Here is a 25631-nt window from a genome sequence, read left to right on the forward strand (position 1 = left end):
TGTATCGACAACTCTGTCACATCACCACGGGCTCATTCCCGGATGGCCATATTAAGAAATTACGCAATGGCACTTTACTAGTCCATACTGTCAGTGACAAACAGTCGCGGCTGCTGCTTAAATGTGAGTCCATTGGCACTGTTCCTGTTCTGGTTGAAGCTCAAAACCACCTCAATTGCAGCAAAGGTGTGGTTACCTGCCGCGAATTGCAAGATCTGCCTGTTGATGAAATCTGTGCAGACCTCCGCGACTCTCATGTTACACTATTTCAACTGATCCACGGTAAGAAGAGTGGGCAACTAGAGGCGAAACATTCGCATGTCGTCACGTACGACCTACCCACCTTACCTCCTGGTTTGAAGCTTGGCAGCCTCCAGTTGAAAGTCAGACAGTACATTCCTTTGCCTCTCCGATGCTTCAACTGTCAACGCTTTGGCCATTCTGCGCCTACTTGTAATGGGACGGCCACTTGTGGGAACTGTGGTGCCCCTCCACATGGTCCTGCTCCATGCACGAAGGATCTGAAATGTGCCAACTGTACTGGTGCAATTCTTGCTTGCTCCAGAGATTGCCCCAAGCTCAGGGAGGAGAAAGTGATCAAGGAACTTATCGTGACCGAGAAGATCTCTGCAGCGGAGGTTCGCCGTCCAGCTGCGCCGAAATTACCTTTCAAAACCAGTTTTTCATCCTAGGTGAAATCCATGAACACTGTAGCAACTCAGACAACAGATGCATCCGCCCAGATCAGTCCTGTTCCAGCTTCTGCTGGCTGTTGAACTTGTGGTGCCGTCTCAACGTCTCGTACGACTCCATCGACTGCTGTTGCCTCTACTGTTTCTGCGCCTTAGTCGGCCGCCAGGGCTACAGCCTCGCAATTTATCTAGTAAAGCTACTTCTGTTCGCTCCTCGAAGAAAGAGCGAAAGAAAAAGACGGTGACCCCAGCTTGTCAGTCAGCATCTTCTGACCACGCTGGCAAGTATAAGTCCTCCGTAAGCCCTCTTCGAACCCTCCTGACGCAAAAAAAGATTAAGCAGAAAAAACACAGTCCTTCTGCGAGCGGTGTCTCGTCTATGGAAGGGTTGGAGGATGACGATCTAGATGCATTTCAACTAGTGACTGGTCGTAAGGGGAAGCACGTATCGAAGTGGTTTGTTATACATTCCGCTTAACTTACGGCTTTACTCAATTTGAATCTAAATGGATATTCCTTTCACCATGCGGAACTTCATCAGCTCCTGTCAATGTTGGATCCAGCGATCTTCTGCCTCCAAGAGACTCACTTCACGCCTACCGCCACCTGTTTAGTCTCCGGATATACGCTATATCGTAACGACAAGATTACGGCTGATCGTGTAGCCGGCTGTGTTGCTATTGGAGTGTCTGACTGCTTCCATTCCTCGATACTATATGTCACGAGTCATCTTCAGATCGTTGCTGTCCGTATCTTTCTGCACTAACCTATCGCCATCTCCTGTACGTACATCCCCCGCACGGATGCCTTCACTGCAGCCGATCTGGAACATGTCTTTCACCAGCCTTCCACTCCTATTTCCTTCGTGGGTAACTTCAACTTTTACCATGCCGTATGGGGCTCTTGACGCAACTTTTACCATGCCGTATGGGGCTCTTGTCGCAATGAACCTCGTAGTCACGAGATTGTAGCTTTTGTTGCCGAGACGAACCTGATTCTGTTTAACGATGGTAGTCCCACGCACTTCATTACAGCTACTTGGACCTTTTCTCATCCGGATTAGAAATCCTGCAGGCCAGCTCTGAGAGCTCAACTTCAATGACGAGTGCATCCTAATCTTTGTAGCAGCGATAATTTTCTACTGGCACTTACTGGGTTTCAGCTTCCTCCGGCTACACCGTCGTCAAGATTCAATCTGCGCCTAGCTGACTGAGAACGGTTCTCTGCCAGCTTTAACTTCACCCCAGATCTGCATCAGTCCGAAGAGGAACAGTGTGCGGCTTTCAGCGGAATATCTTGTTGGCAGCGGAAGCGGCCAATCCCGTCCACCATGGCCTACGTTGAAAAAGCGTCGTCTCTTGGTTGTCTGCAGAGATTGGCCAGGGTATTTGTGAACGTCTACAAGCCTTGCGTGCTTTTAGTTGTGCTCCTAGTGATGCTAAGTTGGAGAAGTTTCCGTTCCCGAGCAGTTTCCGTGGAGCAGTTTCCATGGAGCAGTTCGAACAGTTTCCCTGCCGCCTCCGTGCCCAAGCAAAGTATGTCATCAAACAAGCCAAACGACGCAGTTGTCGTGTGTATATGTCTTCACTATCTGCCCAGACTTCAATCTCTGAAGTATGGTATAAGATCCATCGTCTACAAGGGAATTCTCGTTCTAGTAGGATTCCTGCTTCGGTTATCAATGGATTCCTTGTCAGCGACCAAAATCTTACAGTGTCCGAATTGGGTCAACATTCTGTCGGTGTTTTCAGATCTGCGCATTATCCAGCGGCCTTCCTGCCCATCAAGCATTGTGTGGAGCGTATGCCTCTTGTCTTCCGCTCTGCTAACATCGGGAGTTACAATAACTACTGCTGCAGAGTTATCTGCTGTTCCACGCTCCACGAAGGGCACTGCGCCCAGTACGGATCATATACTTTATGCTATGCTTCGGCATCTCCGGCCTGAAGGTCACCACCATCTTCTAGATCTCATCAATCGGCTCTGGCTGGAGGACAGTTTTTCTGCTGTTTGGAGTGAGGCTTACATTATCCCGATTCTAAAACCTGACAAGCCTGCTACGTCTCCTGCAAAATACCGACCCATCGCCCTTACTAGCTGGCTTTGTAAAGTTTTGAAGAAGATGATCAACAATCGTCTTGTTTGGTTCCTTGTTTGGCATAATGGCTTTCTTTCCAACTTCCAGTATGGCTTCCGGCGCTATCGCTCCACGACAGATCACCTTGTTCACCTGGGGACTGCGATTCAGGACACCTTTCGCCACCACGAACATCTTGTGGCCATTTGTTTTGATTTGGAGAACGCTTATGACACTCCTGGGCGCTATGGGATCCTGTGCCAACTGCATACTTGGGGCCTCCGTGGCCATTTGGCTGCTTTTCTCCAGAACTTTCTACGCGAGCGTTCCTTCCGACTGAAGATTGGATTCACCCTTTCTGCGCCGTTTCGACAGGAGTATGGTGTTCCGTAAGGCAGTGTGCTCAGTGTAACGCTGTTTAGTGTGGCTGTGAAGAATGTGCTGCACGAACTTAAACTTTTCGTTCGTGGTTTGCTCTACGTGGATGACTTCACGATCTACTGTCGGTCCCATGATCTTCGTACCATTGCACACCAATTACAACTGACGCTGCTCAACCGCCTTCATCAGTGGTCCCTTAGCTCTGGCTTCAAGTTCTCCTCTGCCAGGACCAACTGTGTGTACTTCTGTCTCCTCCGCAACTGTGCTTTTGATCCAGATCTTTGCTTGGGACCTGATCGCCTCCAGTATGTTGAGTGTATTCGCTTCTTGGGCCTCCATCGCCAGTTCCAGTTGGGTCTTACTTGGAATCAGAATGGTCGCGCCTTCAAGTATAGCTGTCTCCGGTTCATGAACTTGTTGTGCCTACTTTCTCATACCACCTGTGGTGCCGACCATGTTGTGCTACTTCGCCTTTACAAAAGTCTCATTCGATCGAAGTTTTATAACGGCTGTGCAGTTTATAGGTCTGCTCTGCGTAACGTACTACGCCATCTGGACACCGTCCATCATCTGGGTGTGCGGATTGGCACTGACGCATTTCGTACGAGCCCCATCCTTAGCCTGTATGTCGAAGCTCACGAGTCGTCTCTTTTGGACCGTTCCCAAGTCCGGCAGCTAAGATATCTACTTCATCTGAAAGCCATTCCTGATCATCCCTCTGGTTGTACGTTGGAAGCTGGTCCTCGCCTTCAACTATATCACGCACAGCCTACAGTCATAATCTCTTTTCGAAACCGTGCCTTGGAAGTTCTGGCAGATCTTGTAGTCGAACAATCTCCACTTGCTGTTTTGGGTTACCTACTAATTCTACCTTGGCAACTGCTTCCACCGGCGATCAGCTTCTCTTTGGCACAGTTCAAAATGGCCGCTACCAGTGACCAGAAATATCGCCAGGAATTTCTCTCTCTCTCATGGCCTCCTATCCGGGTTACCGCTTCATCTTTATCGATGGTTCCAAGCAGGATGACTCTGTTGGCTGTGCTTTTGTTCTGGAAGTCCACCCTTCCCGAGTTCAGCTTCATCCCTTCTACACCGTTTACACCGCAGAATTGGTAGCCATTTCGGAAGCTATTCAGCTTGTTCGTCGCCACCAGCTCCGAGCTATTGTGATCTGCTCTGATTCCAACAGTGTCCTACATACCCTTGCCGATGTCTCGTCTCCGCATCCACTTGTCTAACAAGTACTACTTCAGTGTTAAGGCCTACTCGGTGAGGGCTATGATTTTCGGTTTTGTTGGGTGCCAGACCATGTTGGCATCCCTGGAAATGAGTTAACCGGCACAGCTGCGAAGGAGGCTGCTCTTCATGGCCGTCGTTTCCGTCTCCCTGATCCCATCACTGATATTCGTCACGTCTTTTCTTGTCTTCTGCATCAGCGCTGGCAGTCATCATGAGATCAGCAGATCAACAACAAACTCCATACTGCGAAGCCCCGTCTTGGAGTCTGGTCGTCGAGCTTTCGCCCTTCACGATTGGAAGAGATGACTTTGGCTCGTCTTCGGATTGGTCATAATTATTTGACACACGGACACCTTCTACAGAGAACTCCTCCTCCCGACTGTCACCTCTGTGGTCAGCGCTTGACTTTTCTTCATCTTCTTGTGGACTGCGTGCCTCGTGCACCTGTGCGTGTTCAGTTTGGCCTGCCCACTGACCTCCAAACTCTGTTCAGCGATGATCCTGACATCTTGACATCTTTATGGACCTTTCTGTGACCTCAGCATGTTTTATCCACCATTTGACTTTTCTGTGTGCCTCTGTGACTGTGCAGTGTTCTGTTATGTGGATGCTCCGCTTTTAACGTTTCATGCATTATTTATTATTTTATCTTCTACTTTTCTTTTTCTGTACTCAGCCTGGTGCTCTGCGTAACTGTTTTAGTATGTTCCTTATGACCTTCTCTTCTACGGACAGTACGTTTTTTTTTTAGCTGTGTGTGTTTGAGTCTCTTCGCGTTTACTGTGTGTTCTTCTACCTAGTAATGGGTGCTAAAAGACCTCTGTTGTCGACGAACCCACCCCAACCTTTTCAATTCAATTAAATTCCAGATCAGTTTGTAGTTGGTCATTATTATGAAGAAGAGGGTAATAAGGCTTGGTGTATTTGCCACATACAGCATGAAATCTTTCGAGAATTTGGTTGGGTGGCTGGTTTTGTTGAGATTGTTGCAAGTCTTGACCCAGTTAAGGAGTTTGTACGCTTTGATGTAATTGCGAACGGTGCGTCGTAGTTGTGTGTGATGATGGAGGGTTTTAGGGTTCCAAGTACGGAAATAAGCATGATATAACTGACGGGAGCGCGTAATCATGGATAAATATTGAGGTAGAAAATGTGATTTATAGGGAGTAGAGTAAGTAGTTGGAATATACAGTTCGGAGGCACGACTGAGAGACGAGTTTATGGTAGTGACGCTTTCGTACAATTGCTCTCCTGTAGCAGGTGGTGTGTGAATTGTAAAGACTGAGAGGTGTAGTCGCAATATTTTTGCCAATCAGCTTTATCGTATCGAAGTGTTGGCCTTAGAGGTGGTAGATTAGTAGATTGAGTGGCCTGAGTATGACGATACGTCAGCTTAATAGGTGCGTGATCGCTGCCAAGCAATGCTAGAACTTCTACAGTGTAGTGGGAAGAAATAGTGTTCGAATTGATGATTATATCGGGAGTTGTCTGAGAAACAGGGTGAGATGGGGATAGTAAAGCGTGAATGCTTTCTGTTGTATTTGAAGCGACGAATTGTGTGCACCTCGTGCTTTCGTTATCTGTACGGCTATGAAGATTGATGTCTGCCATGATGATATGGTGCTTGTATGTATTGGAGATATCTTGCAGGAAACTGAGTGGAATCGGATGCCGTGGTCTGATATAAATGGTAATGAGTGTGATGGCTATATTCGGAAAACACAATGTCGTCATGACATTCTCAGGAAGGTTGAGAATCAAGGCTGGAATGGCGTTTTAAAGTTAGGGCGTGATAAAAGCCAATAGCTGCCTGACCGTTGGCTCGCTGAGTGAGAAGAGTGGTGTCATGGCGGATGATGTTCTAACGTACGATGTGACTAGCATCCGATCGTTTGAAAAAGGTTTCATTGAGTAGGAATCAATGCAGGCGCGTTTCGAAGAGAAGTTTGTTTTTGAAAAAGGATGGAATATAAGAAATAGAAACACTAAAACCATGGCGAGGTGCTGTAATAATTGGCTTTTAACAATAAGATGGAAGGTTTGACGTATGAAAATGGACATCGGTATTAGAATAGGTAGCGTTGAAAGAGACGTGAAAGATGATACGTGGAGAGTGAATGATTTGTTGGAGAATGTGTTAACGGATAAAAGGGTGAATGTATTGCAAGGCAAGTGTGCTAAAAGCGAGAAGTTTATCTATAGTAACGGGAGTTGAAGCAATGGAGAAATCAGTGTTGGAAGACGAATCATGAGTTCGGAGCGGAGCTACTAATTCTGGACGAGTAGTTTCAGGTTGAGGTTTTCCTTTGCACTTGTAACTACAGGTAGGATGCTGTTCGTTGCACGTAGCACAACGGGGTGGGAGTTGCAAATTTGGACGCCTATGTGTAGGGTGAGTGCCTGTGCAGTAGCCACATATAGCAGTGATACGACAGTTAGCAGTGGTATGCTGATTATATGCTTGCCACTTTTCGCAGCAAAGTAAAAGTGGCGGGGATGATCGAGATGCTTCCACACGATGACTTCTTTTATAGACCAGAGCACCGTGTGCAAACATAGTGTGAATTGTCTCTTGCGAAGGTGTTAGGATGCGCGTGATACAAGTGTGTCCCTGATCGTTTCGGATGAGAAGTACCTTCATCATGGTGAAGCCCACCAATTTCAACCCATCGGATACTTCTTCGGTCCGTGTATTTGGGACCAACACCCCTGATAACAACGGAGAGAAGAGGAAGCTTTTTCGAAGGTGGTGGTTGTTTATGGCGAGAGGAAGTGAGTGTGTCGATCTTAGCGTTTTTTCCAAAGACTTCAAAATATGCCTTGATGCAGATGGTAGTAGCGAAGTGTGGATTTATGGATTTCTTGATTATCTCGTTACGGTATTTGACGACTTGAGCAAGATCGATACTTGGAAGGAATTTATGAGTTGAATTCAATTGAGAAGGTTCAGGTAGGTGCGCCGACGACGAAGGTCTTTTAGCACCCATCACTAGGTAGGAAGACACACGTAGACACAAAGAGCCGCAAACACACACAGCTAAAAACCGTACTGTCCGTAGAAGAGAAGGTCATAAGAAACACACTAAAACAGTCAGTCGGGGCACCAAGCTGATTGCAGAAAGAGAAAAGCACAAGAGAAAATAATAAATAATGCAAGAAATGTTAAAAGCGGTGCACCCACAGAACAAAACACTGCACAGTCATAAAAGCACACAGAAAAGTCAATTGGTTGACAAAACATGCTGAAGTCGCAGAAATCGGAACCCCTTCAAGTCGATGTCAGCATCATCGCTGAGCAGAGTTTGGAGGTCAGCGGGCAGGCCAAACTGAATACGCACAGGAGCACGAGGAACACAGTCCACAAGAGGATGCCGAATAGTCATTCGCTGACCACAGAGGCGACAGTCAGGAGGAGGGGTTCTCTGCAGAAGGTGTCCGTCTGTCAAATAATTATGACCAATCCGAAGACGAGCCAAAGTCCTCTCTTCCAATCGTGAAGGTCGGGACTCCAAGACGGGGCTTCACCGCATGGAGTTTGTTGTTCATCCGCTGATCCCATGATGACTGCCAGCGCTGAAGCAGAAGACGAGAAAAGACATGACAAACATTAGCGCTGGGAACAGGGAGGCGGCACCGATGACCATTTAAGAGCAGCCTCCTTTGCAACTGTGCCGGTTAACTCATTTCCATGCCAACATGTCCTGGCACCCAACAAAACTGAAGATCAGAGCACTCAGCAAGTGAGCCATGGCACTAAAGTCGTACTTGCTAGACAAGTGGATGCGGAGACGGGACATCGGCAAGGCTACGAAGGACACTGCTGGAATCGGAGCGGATTACAATAGCTCGAAGCTGGTGGTGAAGAACATGCTGAATAGCTTCCGAAATGGCTACCAATTTTGCGGTGTAAACGGTACAGAAGGAATGAAGCTAAACTCGGAAACAGTGGACATCCAGAACAAAAGCACAGTGAACAGAGTCATCCTGCTTGGAGCCATCGGTGAACATGAAGCCCGGATAGGAATCCATGAGAGAGAGAAATTCCTGGCGATATTCCTGGTTACTGGTAGTTGCCTTCTTCAACTGTGCCGAAGAGAAATCAATCGCCGGTTGAAGCAGTTGTAAGGCTGGAATTGGTAGGAAACCTAAAACAGCAAGCGCAGGTAGCTCGACAACAAGATCTGCCAGAAGTTCCAAGGCACGGATTCCAAAAGACCTTGTGACTATGGGCTGTGCGTGATAAAGTTGAAAGCGAGGACCAGCTTCCAATGTGAAGCCAAAGGAATGATCAGGAATGGCCTTCAGACGAAGTAGATATCTTAGCTGCAAGACTTGGCGACGGTGCAGCAGAGACGACTCGTGAGCTTCGACATACAGGCTAAGAATTGGGCTCGTACGAAACGCAAAAGTGGCACTCCGCAGACCCAGATGATGGATGATGTCCAGATGGCGTAGTACGTTACGCAGAGCAGACCTATAAACCGCACAACCGTAATAAAACTTCGATCGAATGAGACTTCTGTAAAGGCGAAGTAGCACAACATGGTCGGCACCACAGGTGGTATGAGAAAGTAAGCACAACAAGTTCATGAACCGGAGACAGCTATACTTCAAGGTGCGACCATTCTGATTCCAAGTAAGACGGCAATGAAACTGGAGGCCCAGGAAACGAATACACTCAACATACTGGAGGCGATCAGGTCCCAAGCAAAGATCTGGATCAAAAGCACAGTTGCGGAGGCGACAGAAGTACACACAGTTGGTCCTGGCAGAGGAGAACTTGAAGCCAGAGCTAAGGGACCACTGATGAAGGCGGTTGAGCGTCAGTTGTAATTGGTGTGCAATGGTACGAAGATCATGGGACCGACAGTAGATCGTGAAGATATCCACGTAGAGCAAACCACGAACGAAAAGTTTAAGTTCGTGCAGCACATTCTTCACAGCCACACTAAACAGCGTTACACTGAGCACACTACCTTGCAGAACACCATACTCCTGTCGAAACGGCGGAGAAAGGGTGGATCCAATCCTCTTTCGGAAGGAACGCTCGCGTAGAAAGTTCTGGAGAAAAGCAGCCAATTGGCCACGGAGGCCCCAACTATGCAGTAGGCGCAGGATCCCATAGCGCCCAGGAGTGTCATAAGCGTTCTCCAAATCAAAAGAGATGGCCACAAGATGTTCGTGGTGGCGAAAGGCGTCCTGAATCGCAGTCTCCAGGTGAACAAGGTGATCTGTCGTGGAGCGATAGCACCGGAAGCCATTTGGAAGTTGGAAAGAAAGCGATTATGCTCGAGGAACCAAACGTGACGGTTGTTGATCATCTTCTCCAGAACTTTGCAAAGACAGCTGGTACAGCCGATGGGTGGGTAGTGTGCAGGAGATCTAGCTTCGAAGGTTTTAGTATCGGGATAATGTAAGCCTCACTACAAGCAGGAAAACTGTCCTCCAGCCAGAGCTGGTTGAAGAGATCTAGAATATGGTGGTGACCTTCAGGCGGAAGATGCCGCAGCATGACATACTGAATATAATCAGGACCTGGCGCAGTGTCCTTCGTGGAGCGTGGAACAGCAGATAACACCGCAGCAGTAAACGGGGTATTGTAACTCTCGATGTTAGCAGAGCGGAAGACAAGAGACGTACGCTCGTTACGATGCTTGATGGGCAGGAAGGCAGCTGGATAATGCGCAGTAGTCGAAACCTCAGAAAAATGTTGACCCAATTCGGACACTATAAGAGCTTTGTCGGTGACCGGGACTCCATTGATAACCAAAATAGGATTCTTACTAGAATGAGAAGTCCCTTGTAGACGACGAACCATAGCCTATACTTCGGAGACTGAACTCTGGCCAGATAATGAGACACATAAACGCGCTGCATGTTGTGTTTGGTCTGTTTGATGACATACTACTTCGGGTACGGAGGCGGCGAAACAGCTCCAACTTAGCATCACTAGGAGCACAACGAAAAGCACACAAGGCTCGTCGACGGGCACGGATAGCCTGGTCAATCTCTGCAAACCACCAAGAAACGACGCGTTGCGGCGACGACCATGTTGAACGGGAATAGCCGCATCGACTGCCAACAAGATACTCCGCAGAAAAACCGCACGCTGTTCCTCGACAGACTCATGCATGTCTGGGGTGAAGTCAAATCTGGGAGAGAACCGTGCCCAGTCAGCTGGGCGCAGATTGAATATAGACGACTTTGCAACTGGAGGAAGCTGAGGCCCAGTAAGTACCAGTAGAAAATGATCGCTGCAACAGAGATCTGGATATACACGCCACTGAAGTTCAGCTCCCAGGGCTGGGCTGTAGAAGGAAAAATCGAGATGACAGAAGGTCCCTGTAGCAATAGTGAAGTACGTTGGACTACTTCAAAGGTCAGGTTCGTATGGGCAAGAAAAGCTGCAATCTCGCGACCACGAGGTTCAGTCCGACTAGATCCCAATAAGACATGGTAAGAGTTGAAATCGCCCACAAAGACAACAGCGGCTGGAAACTGGTGAAAAACGTGTTCCGGATCGGCTGTAGTGAAGGCGTCAGTGCGGGGAAGGTACGCACAGAAGATGGTGTTAGACTGGTGCAGAAAGATACGGAGAGCAACAATCTTAAGAGGGCATGCAGCATAGAGGAATGTTAGCAGTCGAACACTCCAATAGCTACGCCGCTGGCCGCACAATCAGCCGTGATCTTGTCGTGATTATATAGTGTGTATCCAGAGACTAAACAGGTGGCGGTAGGCGTGAAGTTAGTCTCTTGGAGACAGAAGCAGACGGGATCCAACATTGACACGAGCCGACGAAGTTCCTCATGGTGAAAGGAATATCCATTGAGATTCCACTGGAGTAAAGCCATAATTGAAGCGCAATCGACAACAAACAGTTTCAATCCATGCTTCATTTTACGATCAGTCACAAGTTGAAATGCATCATCCTCCACCTCCTCCATAGACGAGACACCGCTCGCAGAGGGACTTTGTGGTTTCTGCTTAATCTTCTTTGCGTCGGGAGGGCTCGAAGAGAGCTTACGGGATGGCTTAAACATGCCAGTGTGATCACAGGATACTAACTGAAAATTTGAGGTCACCATCTTTTTCTTTCGCTCTTTCTTCAGAGGCTTGCCAGGTGTGCGAGGAAGAGATTACTTAAGAAACTGATCACGGAGGGAGCGAGCAGAAGTAGCTTCACTAGAGGACTGCGAGGCTGTAGCCTGGCGGGCTACCGAGGCACAGAAACAGTAGAGGCAGCAGCAGTCGATGGAGTCGCACGAAACGTTGAGACGGCACCACAAGTGCAACAGCCAGCAGAAGCTGCAACAGGGCCGGTCTCCGTGGATGTATCTGTCGTCTGAGTTTCTACAGGTTCCATAGATTTCACCAAGGAAGAGAAACTAGTACTAAAAGCTGACCTCGGCGCAGCTCGACGGCGGGCCTCCGCTGCAGAGATCTTCTCGGTCACGGTAAGTTCCTTGATCATTTTCTCCTCCCTGAACTTGGGGCAATCTCTGGACCAAGCAGGATGGGCACCAGTACAGTTGACACATTTCGGATCCATCGTGCAAGGAAGAGGATCATGTTGAGGTCCACCACAGTTCCCACAAGTGGCCCAGTCCGATGTTGCAGTTGACAGTTGAAGCATCGGAGAGGCAAAGGAATGTACGGTCTGACCTTCAACTGGAGGTAGCCAACCTTCAAAACAGGAGGTAAGGTGGGTAGGTCGTACGTGACGGTATATGAATGTGTCGCCTCTAGTTGCCCATTCTTCTTCACGTGGATTCGTTGGACTCGTTGGACTTGTGTTGGGAGTCGTGGAGGTCTGCACAGATTTCATGAACAGCCACATCCTGCAAGTCTCGGCAGCTAATCACACCCTTGTTGGAATTGAGCTGTTAGAGGGCTTCAGCCAAGACAGGAACGGTGCCGATAGGCTCACATTGCAGCAGCTGCTGCGAATGTTTGTCACTGATAGTATGGACATGTAAAGTGACATTACGTAATTTCTTAATATGACCATCCGGGAATGAGCCCGTGATGATGTGACAGAGATGTCGATACAAAAGAAATGGCGAGAGTTTTACTGAAAAGCCAGCTGTCTCTGCCCTTTTATCTTTAATTATCAGATAACGAGGAATGGTTTTATTCTTATCTAATTTGCTTTGATCAGGAGTTGAGGTAAAAGCAGGGTGGTGCAAAGCCATAATCGAATTCAGCTCAAAATCTTCTCCACTTACCCGTCTGAGTTCCTTAGCGGCCAACGAGGCTTTCATTTCCTACCTGCATGACCCTTGTCAGCAAGCTATGCCGTCACCCCAAGTCAAGCTTGCACCGCCGATTGATGGGTACTCTTTAGAAGACCCACGTCCCACCATGTTAGGGGAAAGATCCATCTTCCATTTGAGATCCTTGTGTCGCAGACTCCCTGCGTTCCCTTTCAGGGCATCACTCCATTCGGTCCCGCTGAGTGCGCACACGTTTCACTCCGCCGTCTCATGATCCCAGGTCCAAGCGTCATCCAAATAGTCCAGAGTCATATCCAGGACAGAGCAGTGGTACGAAATCCAAAAATCCATTCAGCTTCATCCGAGGCTTACGTTGCTACTAGTGATCGATGGGTTTTACTGGCAGGGTGATCAGCCCTACCTAACCCGCAACCTGGAGGCCCAGTGGCTGACTGTAGTTCCGAAGAACTGGGCGATGGGAGCGCCACTTCCCGACGCCGAAGGGAATTTACGATGTTGAAGAACTACGTACTTGATGTTGTCGTATTTTGGGATTAACATTTTGGAGAAGAAAACAACGAGGCTGTGGTCCTGCTACTGGAGTGATGACTTCGCTCTTATTGTTCGGATGTTCAAATGACGATAAAAAATGAGCAATTTCGGCGTCCATGTCAACTGAAATTGTTTGACTGAGATGTTGTTGCTTTGCTGGCGGTGAGTTTACTAACGCTCAGCATAGCTCGCTAAATTAATTGGCGATCGCGATCGACTGGAGGCGTTCGAGACGGTGGAGGCAGTGGAGCGTTCAGAAACTCTGCGGTGTCATGTACTATCCTTTCGCTTTTCACCTTTGTGGCATGAGCCTGTGAGGGGAGGAAGACTGGAGGTAATCCGCCATGCCGACCATCCATCGAAGCCCCAGTGATCTCAGGTGGATCCGCCATAGAGAGCAGTAATCGCGCCGATGCGCCGTGATCGAAGAACGGACGAGATGGAATGTGTGATGATTATGAAAGTAGATGTAGGTAAGGTGACCCGTTTGGGTAGCCACCAAGGTAGAAGCAAGTTCCTGGACAAACCTGTAGCACTACACACCCTTGGCTTCATTAGTCAGGAGAGTAGTGCTCGGTAGAATGACGCAGAAAAGAGTCCGGGATGTGGAACAGTAAGGTTTCAAAAACACAAAAGCCAAGCAATTGCGGTTACCGCTAGCGATAGTCGCTAACGATCGAAAGTCTATTTTAATTTCGCAGTGATTAAGCCTCTTAAGCTGCTCTTGTGATCTTTGTGTGAGAGCTTCTGCGTTATATCCAATGTTTGCCTCGTGCTTTCCAGATTCAATAATAGTTATGTACTTTTTCATTACTTCAGCAAACCGCTCTTTTGCACTTTCTGGTATGTTTTTTGAACGTTTCTTAACACTTACATTGTCCTTAGCTACCTCCATGTTCCTGTTAGCTCGTATCTCCAGCTGCAGAAAATTGTATATGTTGCCAGTTAAATTAACAGGTTCACCCACCAATAATGAACGGTGGCAGCTGTAGATGGCGGGGTTAAGGATTAAACAATAGATTCGTCCATTAATAGCACTTTTCTTTTTCATAATAAACTGATTCTATCATTAATACAACAGCATTTAGTGTCTTTAAATTTTAATAATGCTTTCTAGCAAACACGTAGCTAGGATTCGTAAAGGGGGGTCCGTGACATGAAGTACTGTAGTCATCACACCAGGGGCTCGATTATTCTATTTTATTGGAACATATATTGGTTCGTTTAGCCCGGATTTCGTAATGGGGGGACATGAAATACTGAAGGGCCAGGGGCTCGATCAATCTAAACTACTTTATTGGCAACATATATTGGTTTGTTAGGACAACAAAATGAGGATATGTTAGTATTTTAATAACAAACTATGAAGAAATCTCGAGTAAAAGATTACAATATCTAAGCTCCTTCCTCTGTTCATTCAAATATAACAATTTTCCTTTCATTATGACCTCAACTATTATAAAAAGCACATATTCACTATTATAAAAAGTACATATTCAATAATGTCTTGCAAAATATTTTACAAAACTTGCGTTCCCTTCTCTGCTGACTCAAATATTAACAAAACTTTTTTTCCACAACTTTTTTGTTTTCATTATTCCGTCAACTACTGTCTGCTCCAAATGACAGGTTAAAGGAGCAGTAGAAAACTGTTTCTGAAATAACATGTTTGATACTAAAAAGAAGCAACGACGAAAAATTGTGATAAAAAATGTCTACGCTGTTACAGAATGGCACTACGCTTTCGAAAGCTTGAAGTCTCCCCGACTAGTAGCAGAAATTTTGAAAATTCCGTAACTTTTCTAGAAATTTCAAATTCCTTGACTTTTCCAGAATATCCTGCTCATTCGCCACAATGTATTGCAAGTAATACAAATTTCCTCATAAGAAAGAGTAACCAAAAGGTAGCTGATTTTTTTTTTTTTATTATTTTTAACGCTGATTATTCTTTTTCTCGTTTCTTTTTGTTTCATCCTTCCTTATTTTTTCATTTCTGGTCTCGAAGAGAGGGTCCGGCCCCCTCTCCCTTGGCTACGTGCCTGCTTTCTACCCTAAATTCCGCTAACACGGTATTATTGTCAAAGATGATGCAATAATGTCTGCCGACAATCAATATTTTCCGATAGGAAACAAAATGCACCTTTCAACAGTTTTCAGAAATGGCTTACTTCTTTAGTAAAAAGGCGTTAGTACTTTAGATACAACCAGAGCCGTAGCTCGATATTTCGGCGCCCGGGGCGGAGTAGAATTCGGAGCCTCCTTACACTCACTATACCGAGCTATTCCTTCTTCTTCTATTTTTGTATATAAGAGAACCAGCTTTTGTTGTTATGCTACCCTGAATTTTTATCAAGCTGCTTGAACAGACTATTGCAACAGTCTAAACAATCACTATGTATTCTTCTACGAATAAAAGCTGTTTTCAAAAGGCTTATTTTGGACTTTTTGTAAAACTTCACAAAACTACCTTTGGTTGTATACAAGTGCATTTAGAGAACAGTTATGGACATTTACAGCAACGATACAGTCATGTCCAAAATGATTCTCGCATATCTATAACTGTCTTCTAGTAAGAATAAAATTTGATCATGATTTTGCAGGGTACTTTTAGTACTGATACTATGTGTATAATCGGGAAATTTATATTTGTGGTAAATTTCATAGGAAAAGACTTATGAATACGAATATTAGAATAAGTAAAACAAAAGTTGCTAAATGGACAAGAAAGTTTTATTTTCGTTTTATTGTTCTTATTTGCTGCTCTTTCGACATGAAATTTTCTACATAAGTGTCTTTGCCGATTATATACATACTAACATTATAAGAAATACCGGGCGAATTCGTTATCAAATTAAATTCCTACAACAACATATGTGACAATAATTTTGGTCATGAGTATACAACGTTTCATATTATCGATAAAAATGTAATTTCAATACATTAGAAACTATTGGCTTTTAAAATGTTCGAAATGGGTGACAACATTAACTTCTGGTAATAATTGTAAACTTTTGTAATTTTATACTGTATGTGACCACAAAAATAATATTTCAATCTCAATTCTTTTAATATCAGCAATTAAACGGGTTCAATTTGTTAATTATCGACTTTCTTCTATTACTCTTAAGGGTCGGTGGTGTGATATTATTATTTTAAATGTACATGCCCCAATAGAAGATAAAGATGACGATATAAAAGACGATATAGAAGATAAAGAGTATTTGACCAACTCCCGCGATACCATATGAAAAATCTATTAAGGCCTTTCAATGCAAAAGTAGGACGAGAGGATATTTTCAAACCAATTATAGGGAATGAAAGTCTGCATAACGAAAGTAATGACAACGGCGTTAGACCAGTGAACTTTGCAACGTCCAAAAACCTTATCGTGAAGATTAAAAAATTCCCACATCGCGACACATGGAGCTCGCCAGATGGAAGAACACATAATCAAATTTTATCACGTTTCAGTAGATAGAAGAAGAAGACAGTCTAGCATAGTTGATGTTTGGTCGTTCAGAAGAGCTGACTGTGACATTGATCACTATCTGGTATCAGCGATAATAAAAGAGAAATTATCTTTGAATAAAGAGAATAAATATTCAATGGGAAAACGGAGAGGTTTAGTTTAAAGAAATTAGAGGAGAACCAGGCGAGAGGGAAATACCAAATTGAAGTGTCGAATAGATTCTCGAATTTAGAAGGTTTTGAGAGCACATGTTGAGGATACTTGGGTTCAAATTAGGGAAAGCATTAAAATTTCAGCAAGAGAAAAAAAAGGGACACTTAAAATACATAGGAACAAACAATGGTTCGACCACAAATGCATCAAACTCGCGAAGGGAAAACATTCGAAACTGAGTTGGCTACAAAGTCCTAACGATATACAAAAAATTCGTTGACGTCAGAACGAAACTTCTAAAATATTTAGAGGAAAGAAATCCGATTTTTTATAAGCTAAAATTAATGACTTGAAGATAATAATAAAACGAATATATTCGAGACATGTATAAGGGCACCAAAGAATTTAAGAAAGGGTATCAACCTCGTGCTTATATATTAAAGAAAGCTGACGGAAGAGTTCTCACTGATATAGTTAGTATTTTGAATAGATTAAAAGATTTCTTTAACGGTTTGCTTAACACGCAACCAAAAACTAATGTTCGTGAGGAAAGGGAAATGCACACAGCAGAACCATATATTCCGCAGCCTACCTGACCAGAATTAGAAATCGCTATGAAAAAATTACACAAACACAAATCTCCGGGTATAGACGAATTTCCGGCTGGGTGGAGAAAAATTGAGGAACAAAATATACAAATTCATTCTCCTTATCTGGATCAAGGAAGAATTACAACAAGAGTGGAAAGAATGAATCACTGTTCCAATTCACAAGAAACGGATTATAATAATTATCGAGGTATTTCTCTTCTGCCATCATTCTATAAAATCCTCTCAAACATTCTATTAGTAAAATTTATCCCATGCGCAGATGAAATTATTGGAGATTATCAGTGTGGATTTAGACCACCGAAATTAATCAATCATCGAAAAGATATTTACAAGGTATTTGACAAATAATCGAAAAGAAATGGGAATACAATATCCCGGTATATTTGGTTTTAGAAAGCTTACGATTATATTAGCAGAGAAATATTGTACAACACTTACAGAATTTGCTATAACGAAAATGTTAGTTGGATTATTTAAGATGTGTTTGAATAAATCCCAAAGTCCGAGTCCAAAATTCTTGTTCACGAGCTTCCGCGCAGAGAATGTCCTGAAACAAGGAAATGCGTTGTCGACATTATTATTCAACTTTATTCTGGAGTACCGTACGCTATAAGGAAAATCAAAAATAGCAACTAGGGCCTAGAGCAGAATGGTATTCATCAGGTTATGGTGTATGCTGATGATGTAAATCTCATAGGAGATGATAAAAGAACAATAGAAAGAAATGCAGATGCCTTATTAAACGTTTGCACGTTTAGAAGTAAATGCAGAGAAAAAACCTAAACACATAGAAGTACTCTGGGGTCGTAATACTGTAAATGATGGATGCGTTAAAGTACCAAATAATATTTTGATAATGTGGAAATTTTCAAGTACCTATGATCCATATTAACAGAGCAAAATCATATCCACGAAGAAAATAAATGTCGACTGAAAACTGATAATTGGTGTTATTATTCAGTTCAAAATCTTTTGTCATCACAAATTCTGTCGAGGAATTTGAAGCTTAAAATATATTAAACGATAATCATATCTGTTGTTCTGTATGGTTGCGAAACATGGTCGCTTACTTTAAGGAAAGAACGCAAATTGGTGATATTTGAGAATAAAATCCAAGAACGAATATTCAGAGAGGAACAGGAATGGGGAATGGCGGAAACTTTATAATTTATACTCTTTACCAAACATTGTTAGTCATCAAATCTAGGAGTCTCAGGTGGGCAGGTCATGTTGCGAGAATGGAAAAAAGTAGGAACGCTTTCAAAGTTTTCATTTGAAATCCAATCGGAACACTACCATTAGGAACACCTAGAAGTAGTTAGGAAAACAATATAAAGATGGATCTCGCAAAAATAGGGATACATAATAGCAATTGGATCCAGTTGGGTAAGAACGGAAGTCATTGGAGAGGTTTTATGAGCACAGCATTGAATCTCCGGTTTCCATAGACCACAGAGTTAGTTAATTAGTTCTTTTACGGAAAAAATATTTTGTGAAATATAACGAAAATTTAGAAGAAAACTTCATTGCAAATTTCTCAATATTGATCGATGAAGGTGAAGAATATGTTTAATGTTTGTATTTAAAATCCAAAATATAGTTTGTTTACCACATATATTTGAAATCATAGTAATTACTTAGTTTCTTAATGAATGAAAATTGAATTTAAGGTTACTTATTATTAATTAACATATGAAACATATACTAACATACGTTCACACAAACAGACACACACAGAAAAAAATATTGTAAAAGCTAAAAATTGTATAAGTTTCTGTTCGGATCGCCAAATTTGTAAAAGTTGGAAATAGAGAGATGTAGGGGTGGCCGTTTGGAGCGCCAAATTTTTTAAAGGTTGAAAAGGAGTGGGGTGTTGGATTCATGTTCTGGGTGCCACAATTTATATAATGTGACCCACCGTTGAAGTCTCCGTTCTTCGAACTAAACTGGTTTATGACTCGATACGCCACTGTTTCTGATTTGGATACGACGTTAAAAAAAGGTAGGTTTGGCATAGAAGTATCGGACTTCGAAGGATACCGTGACCTGTTTGGGTTCTGAACCCACGACCTTCTAAAAAATGCTTTATTTAAAAGAAATGAAGACTGGTTTAACGGTCATGGAAATCTTATCTCCCCGCGGTATTTCAGGGCTTTAGGAAAATAAGATCCCCTTCAACCGTGAGAGCAAACGAAAATTTATTCGCATCTGTATCAGTGTATTTATATGCTGCACTGATGAAAAAGAATCTTGCTCTAATTTCTGGTTTTAGGGACAAACTAGACTGACTTTCACTTTCCATGAAAATTTAATAATAATAATAATAATAATAATAATAATAATAATAATAATTATTATTATTATTATTATTATTATTATTATTATTATTATTATTATTATTATTATTATTATTATTATTATTATTATTAGATTGTGATAAACAAATATCTTGAATTTAAAATTTTGATTGAAAGTCATGACAATTAGTTCAATTCCGTCCATCGTAGATAGAATTGTAGAATTTCCTACATTGCCTTATTAGTTCAGCCTAACAAACCCTTGAGAAACAAATATTATTTTTGAGGCCAATTTGTTTATAAAAGAAAAAGCTCACGAATTTGGGTTAACAATATAATAAAAGCTTTAATGAATAAAAACAAAAAAAAATGTCTTATAAAATCAAGCATGACGAAAATTAAAACTGAATCTGTAATTTATGATAACAAAGATGAGAAATTAGGCTTAAGGCCTTAGCACCAAAATTAAATTAAGTAAATTACATTTTTGTTTTCTTTCTTGACCTATAGCTTGAATAAATTATTATAAGTAATTTGACATACATTAAACAAAGTAATGGAATTGTTTTTCATGACCAGTCCTAGGTGAAATTTATGATTTTTTATCCTAACATGGTGAGCTTTCATAATCCTGTATAATCATAAATGGTTAATTTACAACCTTACATTAAACAATACTTATTCATTTGCTATCGGATGAAAAACATGTGGTTAACGTTGATCAGCTAATACTTTATGATTAATGACATTTCCAAAAATTATGAATTTAAGAATGGTATAGTTTTATGGAATCTGAATTTAAATACGTACGATTTAGGTTGAGTGAAATTTAGAAAATAAATGGAGTAATTTAGAATAAGATGAAATAAGTTATGTCTTTGATTGGAGATTTAATGAGAAATTTGGAAAGAAAAATGGGCTGACCTAATGAAACTAAGTAGGTCAATGGCTGGCTTTTAATCGTTTATAATCATAATGGAGTTTCGGATATAATTATACCACATATGAAATTTAATATTAATATAAACAACAAGAATACATTATATATTCATATATTAATGCGAGTAGTGTTGTTATCTAACCATGCATAAAATATACACACATATAGCGAATATGGAAATATACCAAGACATAAGTAGATAGATAGATAGATAGATAGATAGATAAACAATAAATATAGGCATGCGTACATTAAAGACAATTAATACTCAAATATTTATATTAAATGCAAAGACGTATTTTAAAAGAATATTTAGACAAATGTAGTTATTTCCATGGTTTTCTTTAGGTTGTAACAGTAGTATATGTATATAGCCGTAGGTTGTCGTTATTAGTGTGATCTATGCGCATAGACTTCTGATCTCTCTATTGTTTAGAGGATCAGAATGATACATTGAATCCAGCTTTGCTTAGCCTACTTTATGGTTGCTAGTTAATACGTATTTTTCGGGACAGAATATAGTGTCTCTTCCGTCTTATTGACGGATTCCGTACGTCTAACAATAAGAAATGATTCCTTGTGAAATTACTTGTGTTTTCTAATTACTAATTAGCTTTTATGCCTTATACGTTAAATGCTTTTATTGAACATTATTACAAATCATTTAGTAAGCTCTTATTAGCATATCGATTGAAGTAAATTCATTAGGTTACCAACTCCTATGTAAATAACTTTATAAACATACATGTTTTATACAATTTAAAAACAATACACTGAATTTACTTCTAGAAAATAAATTAGGCTCTGTATTATTTTACATCCAAAAAAGTGCCTGTCAATAGCGTAAATGATGCACTTTTATTCCATGCAAATTCAAACATTCTAAATTAAATACCTAGATTGCCTCCTTTTATCAACAATTTTACAATTCGAGCTACTAAAAGTCTACATGTTATTTTATTTATATTTAGTTTATTTTTTTTCTCCACAATTATGAATCATAGCTGAGAAAAAGAAAAATTACTGAAATTAACATGTCTTTAATAAAAACTTTGCGGTCATTAATATTACATGAACATGTAAATAAAATTTTTAAAGTGTATCTATAGTTCAATGTAAATCAACTTTAAGGTAAAAAGTCTACCCTTTGATAGCTAAAGTTCAAAATAGAGTACCTATTTTCGATACGATGAGTTTAAGTTTTTGAAATATCAGCTATTTCTGGCTTTAATTTCTGTACAGCAAACATCTTGCATCTTTATTCAATGCTGAACATCGGCCTTTCAACACCAAGAAATAATTTAGGTCGGTCCTACTTTTCGTTGTCGCCACTACGTTGACCACACATACACAGAGGTTTTCATGTTTCCTTGTTTCGTGCCTGCGCGACAAATGTTCTAAATCCTGGTTTCTCTCATCGGAGTTTTCCTGTGTTTCCCTCCAAAACTGCAAGGGCCAACGCGATTTGGTCTGTCCTCCATTAAACGTCCTTCTCTTGATATGCACTTTCTACACCAACACTTTCAAAGCATCACACTGCACCAACAGCACTGTTTTTATCGCGGGTGTAGTGTTGCACTGGCTGTTTTTATAAAGTGTTTTTAAGAAGTGTTCATGGTAATGCAAGCTAATCGTGTGTTGTTAAGGCTAGTTATATAAATGAACCCGGTGAGTCCCGACCAACATCATGTTTGGATGAGTTCTTCAGTAACATCGTAGAAGCAGACCCTGTTGCAAGCTATTAGGCATACACCATACCAGTGTCGTTGCGTGGCTCTGTTCAATCGATAAGGTGCAAAATTTGAACTCGTGGGCGCCATGCGAGTTTGACAGCAGCTGACAATAATTGACATCTGGAGGTCATCATTTCTCTGAGTATCAGGAATAACTGATAAATTTCCGCATCAGATTGTTACTCAAGCTGAAAACGGAATCTATTATGAGAGTAGTAGGGGAATAGTTGGATCGTGGTCAACATTCAGTATAGTTTCCTATATCACCTCTCCCCCAACAGAAAGTATTGTTAGCAATATGGTGGCCTATAGCCGGAGTGATTAATCATATCTTTCACAGGTGATGTAAAACTATCAATGTAAATCTTTCCAGTGCTAAATCCCATGAAATGCACTGAAGACTTGTCTTCAAGCATCCAAAAGGTCAACAGTCATCATGACCTCTGTTGAGTGACAGTGTTGTCGCTCAAAGGACAGTGAAGGCTCTCCATGAGTTGCACTATGAAATCTTTCCTCACCCATCGTAGTGAGGCGATATCTCCCACTGACTAGCACATCTTTCGGCGTCTCGATCAACTTTTGCGAGGGAAGACCTTCCGTAATGATTGAGCAGATGAAAGTGTGGTTGAGAACGTTTTAGCATCGCAAACTCAACACTTCTTTCGCCACGGAATCCACTCGTTAGGTGGGGGAAGATAAAAGTGTAGAGATGACGACTATTTTGATCAACACGATTTTTTATATATATATATATATTGAAAATGATGCACATTTCATTTTCACTAACCTAATACTTAAATACATTTTCATTGATAAATTCAAACTGTAAAATTGTATTTATTCAGTCTGTAATATACTTACAAAATAGTTTTTAAGATTATGAACGTAATTCCAATAGTTGCTCCGTTGATACTTCACTCCCATTACAACTGTCCTGAAGCCTGCTACAACGAATCCTACCACCAGTGCAAGACCCAAGTAATAAAGCACTAACGTAAATATCATTTCCGCATGGTTTGTTGGAATACTTGCATTTATATCTGCAGGCCTGAAACATGCGGATAATATATTCCAACTTTTGCTATTTCAGTTGTCTTAAATATATGGTTATTTCTATAAATATACAGAAGTTTGTTCGGTTTATATGGGTCCGATTTTGAAGAGTACTAACCTTTACATGAATGTACGCACGAGAAATTTGGCCGATACTGTTCTATTCCTTCCTGCACGGATGTTTACTATTTACGGACACTGTTGTTTCCATTGGAGCAAACTCCGGTTAGGCACGAACAAGAGAATTCAATTCTACTTCCTCATGCAAGCTTTCCAGAGTCCAGAGATGGTTAAGGATACTGATCGTGGAGACATTATTTGATTTGATTTGAGTTTGGCGTCCCTTTCAGCGGCGAGGTTATCTGAAACGTGGACTTACAGTTTAACGTTGGATCTCAAACACATCAGTTCCACTGAGAATCGAACCTGGGTCTCGGACACCAAAGGCGCATACGCTAACTGTTTAGTTTCGAGGGAGCTCTGATCGTGGAGACATTTTCCTAACATGACAAAGCTGCAGAAATTCATGAGAGCTCTTTACAGGAAAGTTTATAAACGTGAAGGAACGAATTCCTTATTCCTGTTCCAATTCCTGATCTTTTAAAGGAAAAAACAGAGATGATCTGGCTGGCGGTATGATTTAAAGCCAAGTCCATGTGGATTGTCACCTGTTTGACGTCCTGAGCTCTTTCGTAGCTAAGCTGTTAGAGTTCGCGCCTTTGACGTGGGAGTACCGGGTTCGATTCCTTGCCGTAGCTCATGCAGTTCGGTTTCCACGTTAATCAGTAGGTCCCGTCTCCTATAGGTATAGCCTCGCTGCTGAAAGGGACGTTAAACTCCAAATCAACTCAACTGTTTGACGTCCAAACAGTACAATTGTGGGATGTCAATTGGAAAGACAGATGTCATAATGAATTTCTGGAACTATCTTACATTCACTTTCACGTTTAATCAACTTTGTGCATCAACAACTTGCCTTCTTAACACACGAGAAACTTTCTCAGCAGTTGGAAACAAAGTTGTAGCTGCCCTTGGCATTGCAGTCACGCTATGTTAGCACCTTAAAATGATTAAGAGCACTGAAATAAATGTATGCTTTATCCAATGTGACACCTATCTGCCACTTGAACCCCACCAGTTGCTTTTCATACAGTTTCCTACACTTCAACTTTCGTTATACAATGTAGTGCGGGAGTAGATGGGTTTGGCTTGATTTGAGTTTAGTGTCCCTTTCATTAACAAGGATATGTCAGGCATAGACTTACAGCTTCATATGGGATCAGAATCACATGAACTCCTGTTGGCAATCAAACTTGATGCTCCAGTGCCAAACATTCGTACGCTATCCACATAGCAGCAAGGGAGCTCAAGAGGGGCAGGTGGCGTATGCTGGCCGTACGGATGCACCTTGGCTGCTTTTGGCTGTGCTCACAATTGAAGTGTCAAATTAATTTACTGCCATGGAAAGAGGAGTGTTGGTAGATTTTCCTGGCACACCAATTGGCGGAATCCCTGCGGCAGTGCTGGTATCATTTTCCTTGGAGCCATCTTCCTGGTGCTTTCCGTAGTCGACTATTTCATCACTCTTTCCTGTTTTGTGTAGCGGGCCACAATATTTTCCGCAGTAGGTACACCAACAATGAATCAATTCTCCCAACACTTTCACTATGCATATGTGATAAAAGAGAAATTAAAAGGATCATGGCTATCCTTTCCAGTAAGATTCTGATCTAGACGTCTTTTGGCGGCACTCACTCACGAGATTCGCCTACCTACGACCTCAGACACCACTGTCCACGACAGCGAGCGCGTCGCTCTAGTGTCACTCTTCACATGGCAATGGCTGTCCGACATAAACCGAACATACTTTTAAATGTTAATTGTAAATATTGAGCTAACCAGCAAAATGCAATATAGTACCCTCCGCCAAAAAGCGACAAACTAATAACCGCCTCTAACACGTGACTTGTAGTTGAAATGATGATCACGATATACGAATTCCCAGCAACTCAAAGTATTATGGCGATCAAAGCGAGAAAAAGTCGATAGTGTTCTTCCTCTTAACTGTGAAAATGTGGCTTGTCCTACAAATGTAATAGATAGTTACAAAATTGTAGTATTCATCCTGTTGAAGTGAGACGTAGTGTATTGTCATGAGAATATTGTATGCACTGGATAATCTAGTAACTTATATCTAAAGTCTATAAAATACTACAAA

The 25631-nt window shown here is 42.1% G+C and overlaps 1 protein-coding gene across 1 annotated transcript in view; it reads right to left on the reverse strand.

The window, feature by feature from the left end:
* Positions 1-25631, reverse strand: part of LOC145673417 (uncharacterized) — a 755597-nt gene that overhangs the window by 614970 nt on the left and 114996 nt on the right. The window contains exon 4 of the mRNA XM_081743106.1: positions 23222-23408. Coding sequence (XP_081599232.1) covers positions 23222-23408 — 187 coding nt within the window. The remainder of the gene's footprint in view (positions 1-23221; positions 23409-25631) is intronic.

Source organism: Thermobia domestica, chromosome 16 (genome assembly GCF_964235325.1).
Source record: "Thermobia domestica chromosome 16, izTheDome1.hap1.1, whole genome shotgun sequence".
Lineage (NCBI taxonomy): Eukaryota > Metazoa > Arthropoda > Insecta > Zygentoma > Lepismatidae > Thermobia > Thermobia domestica.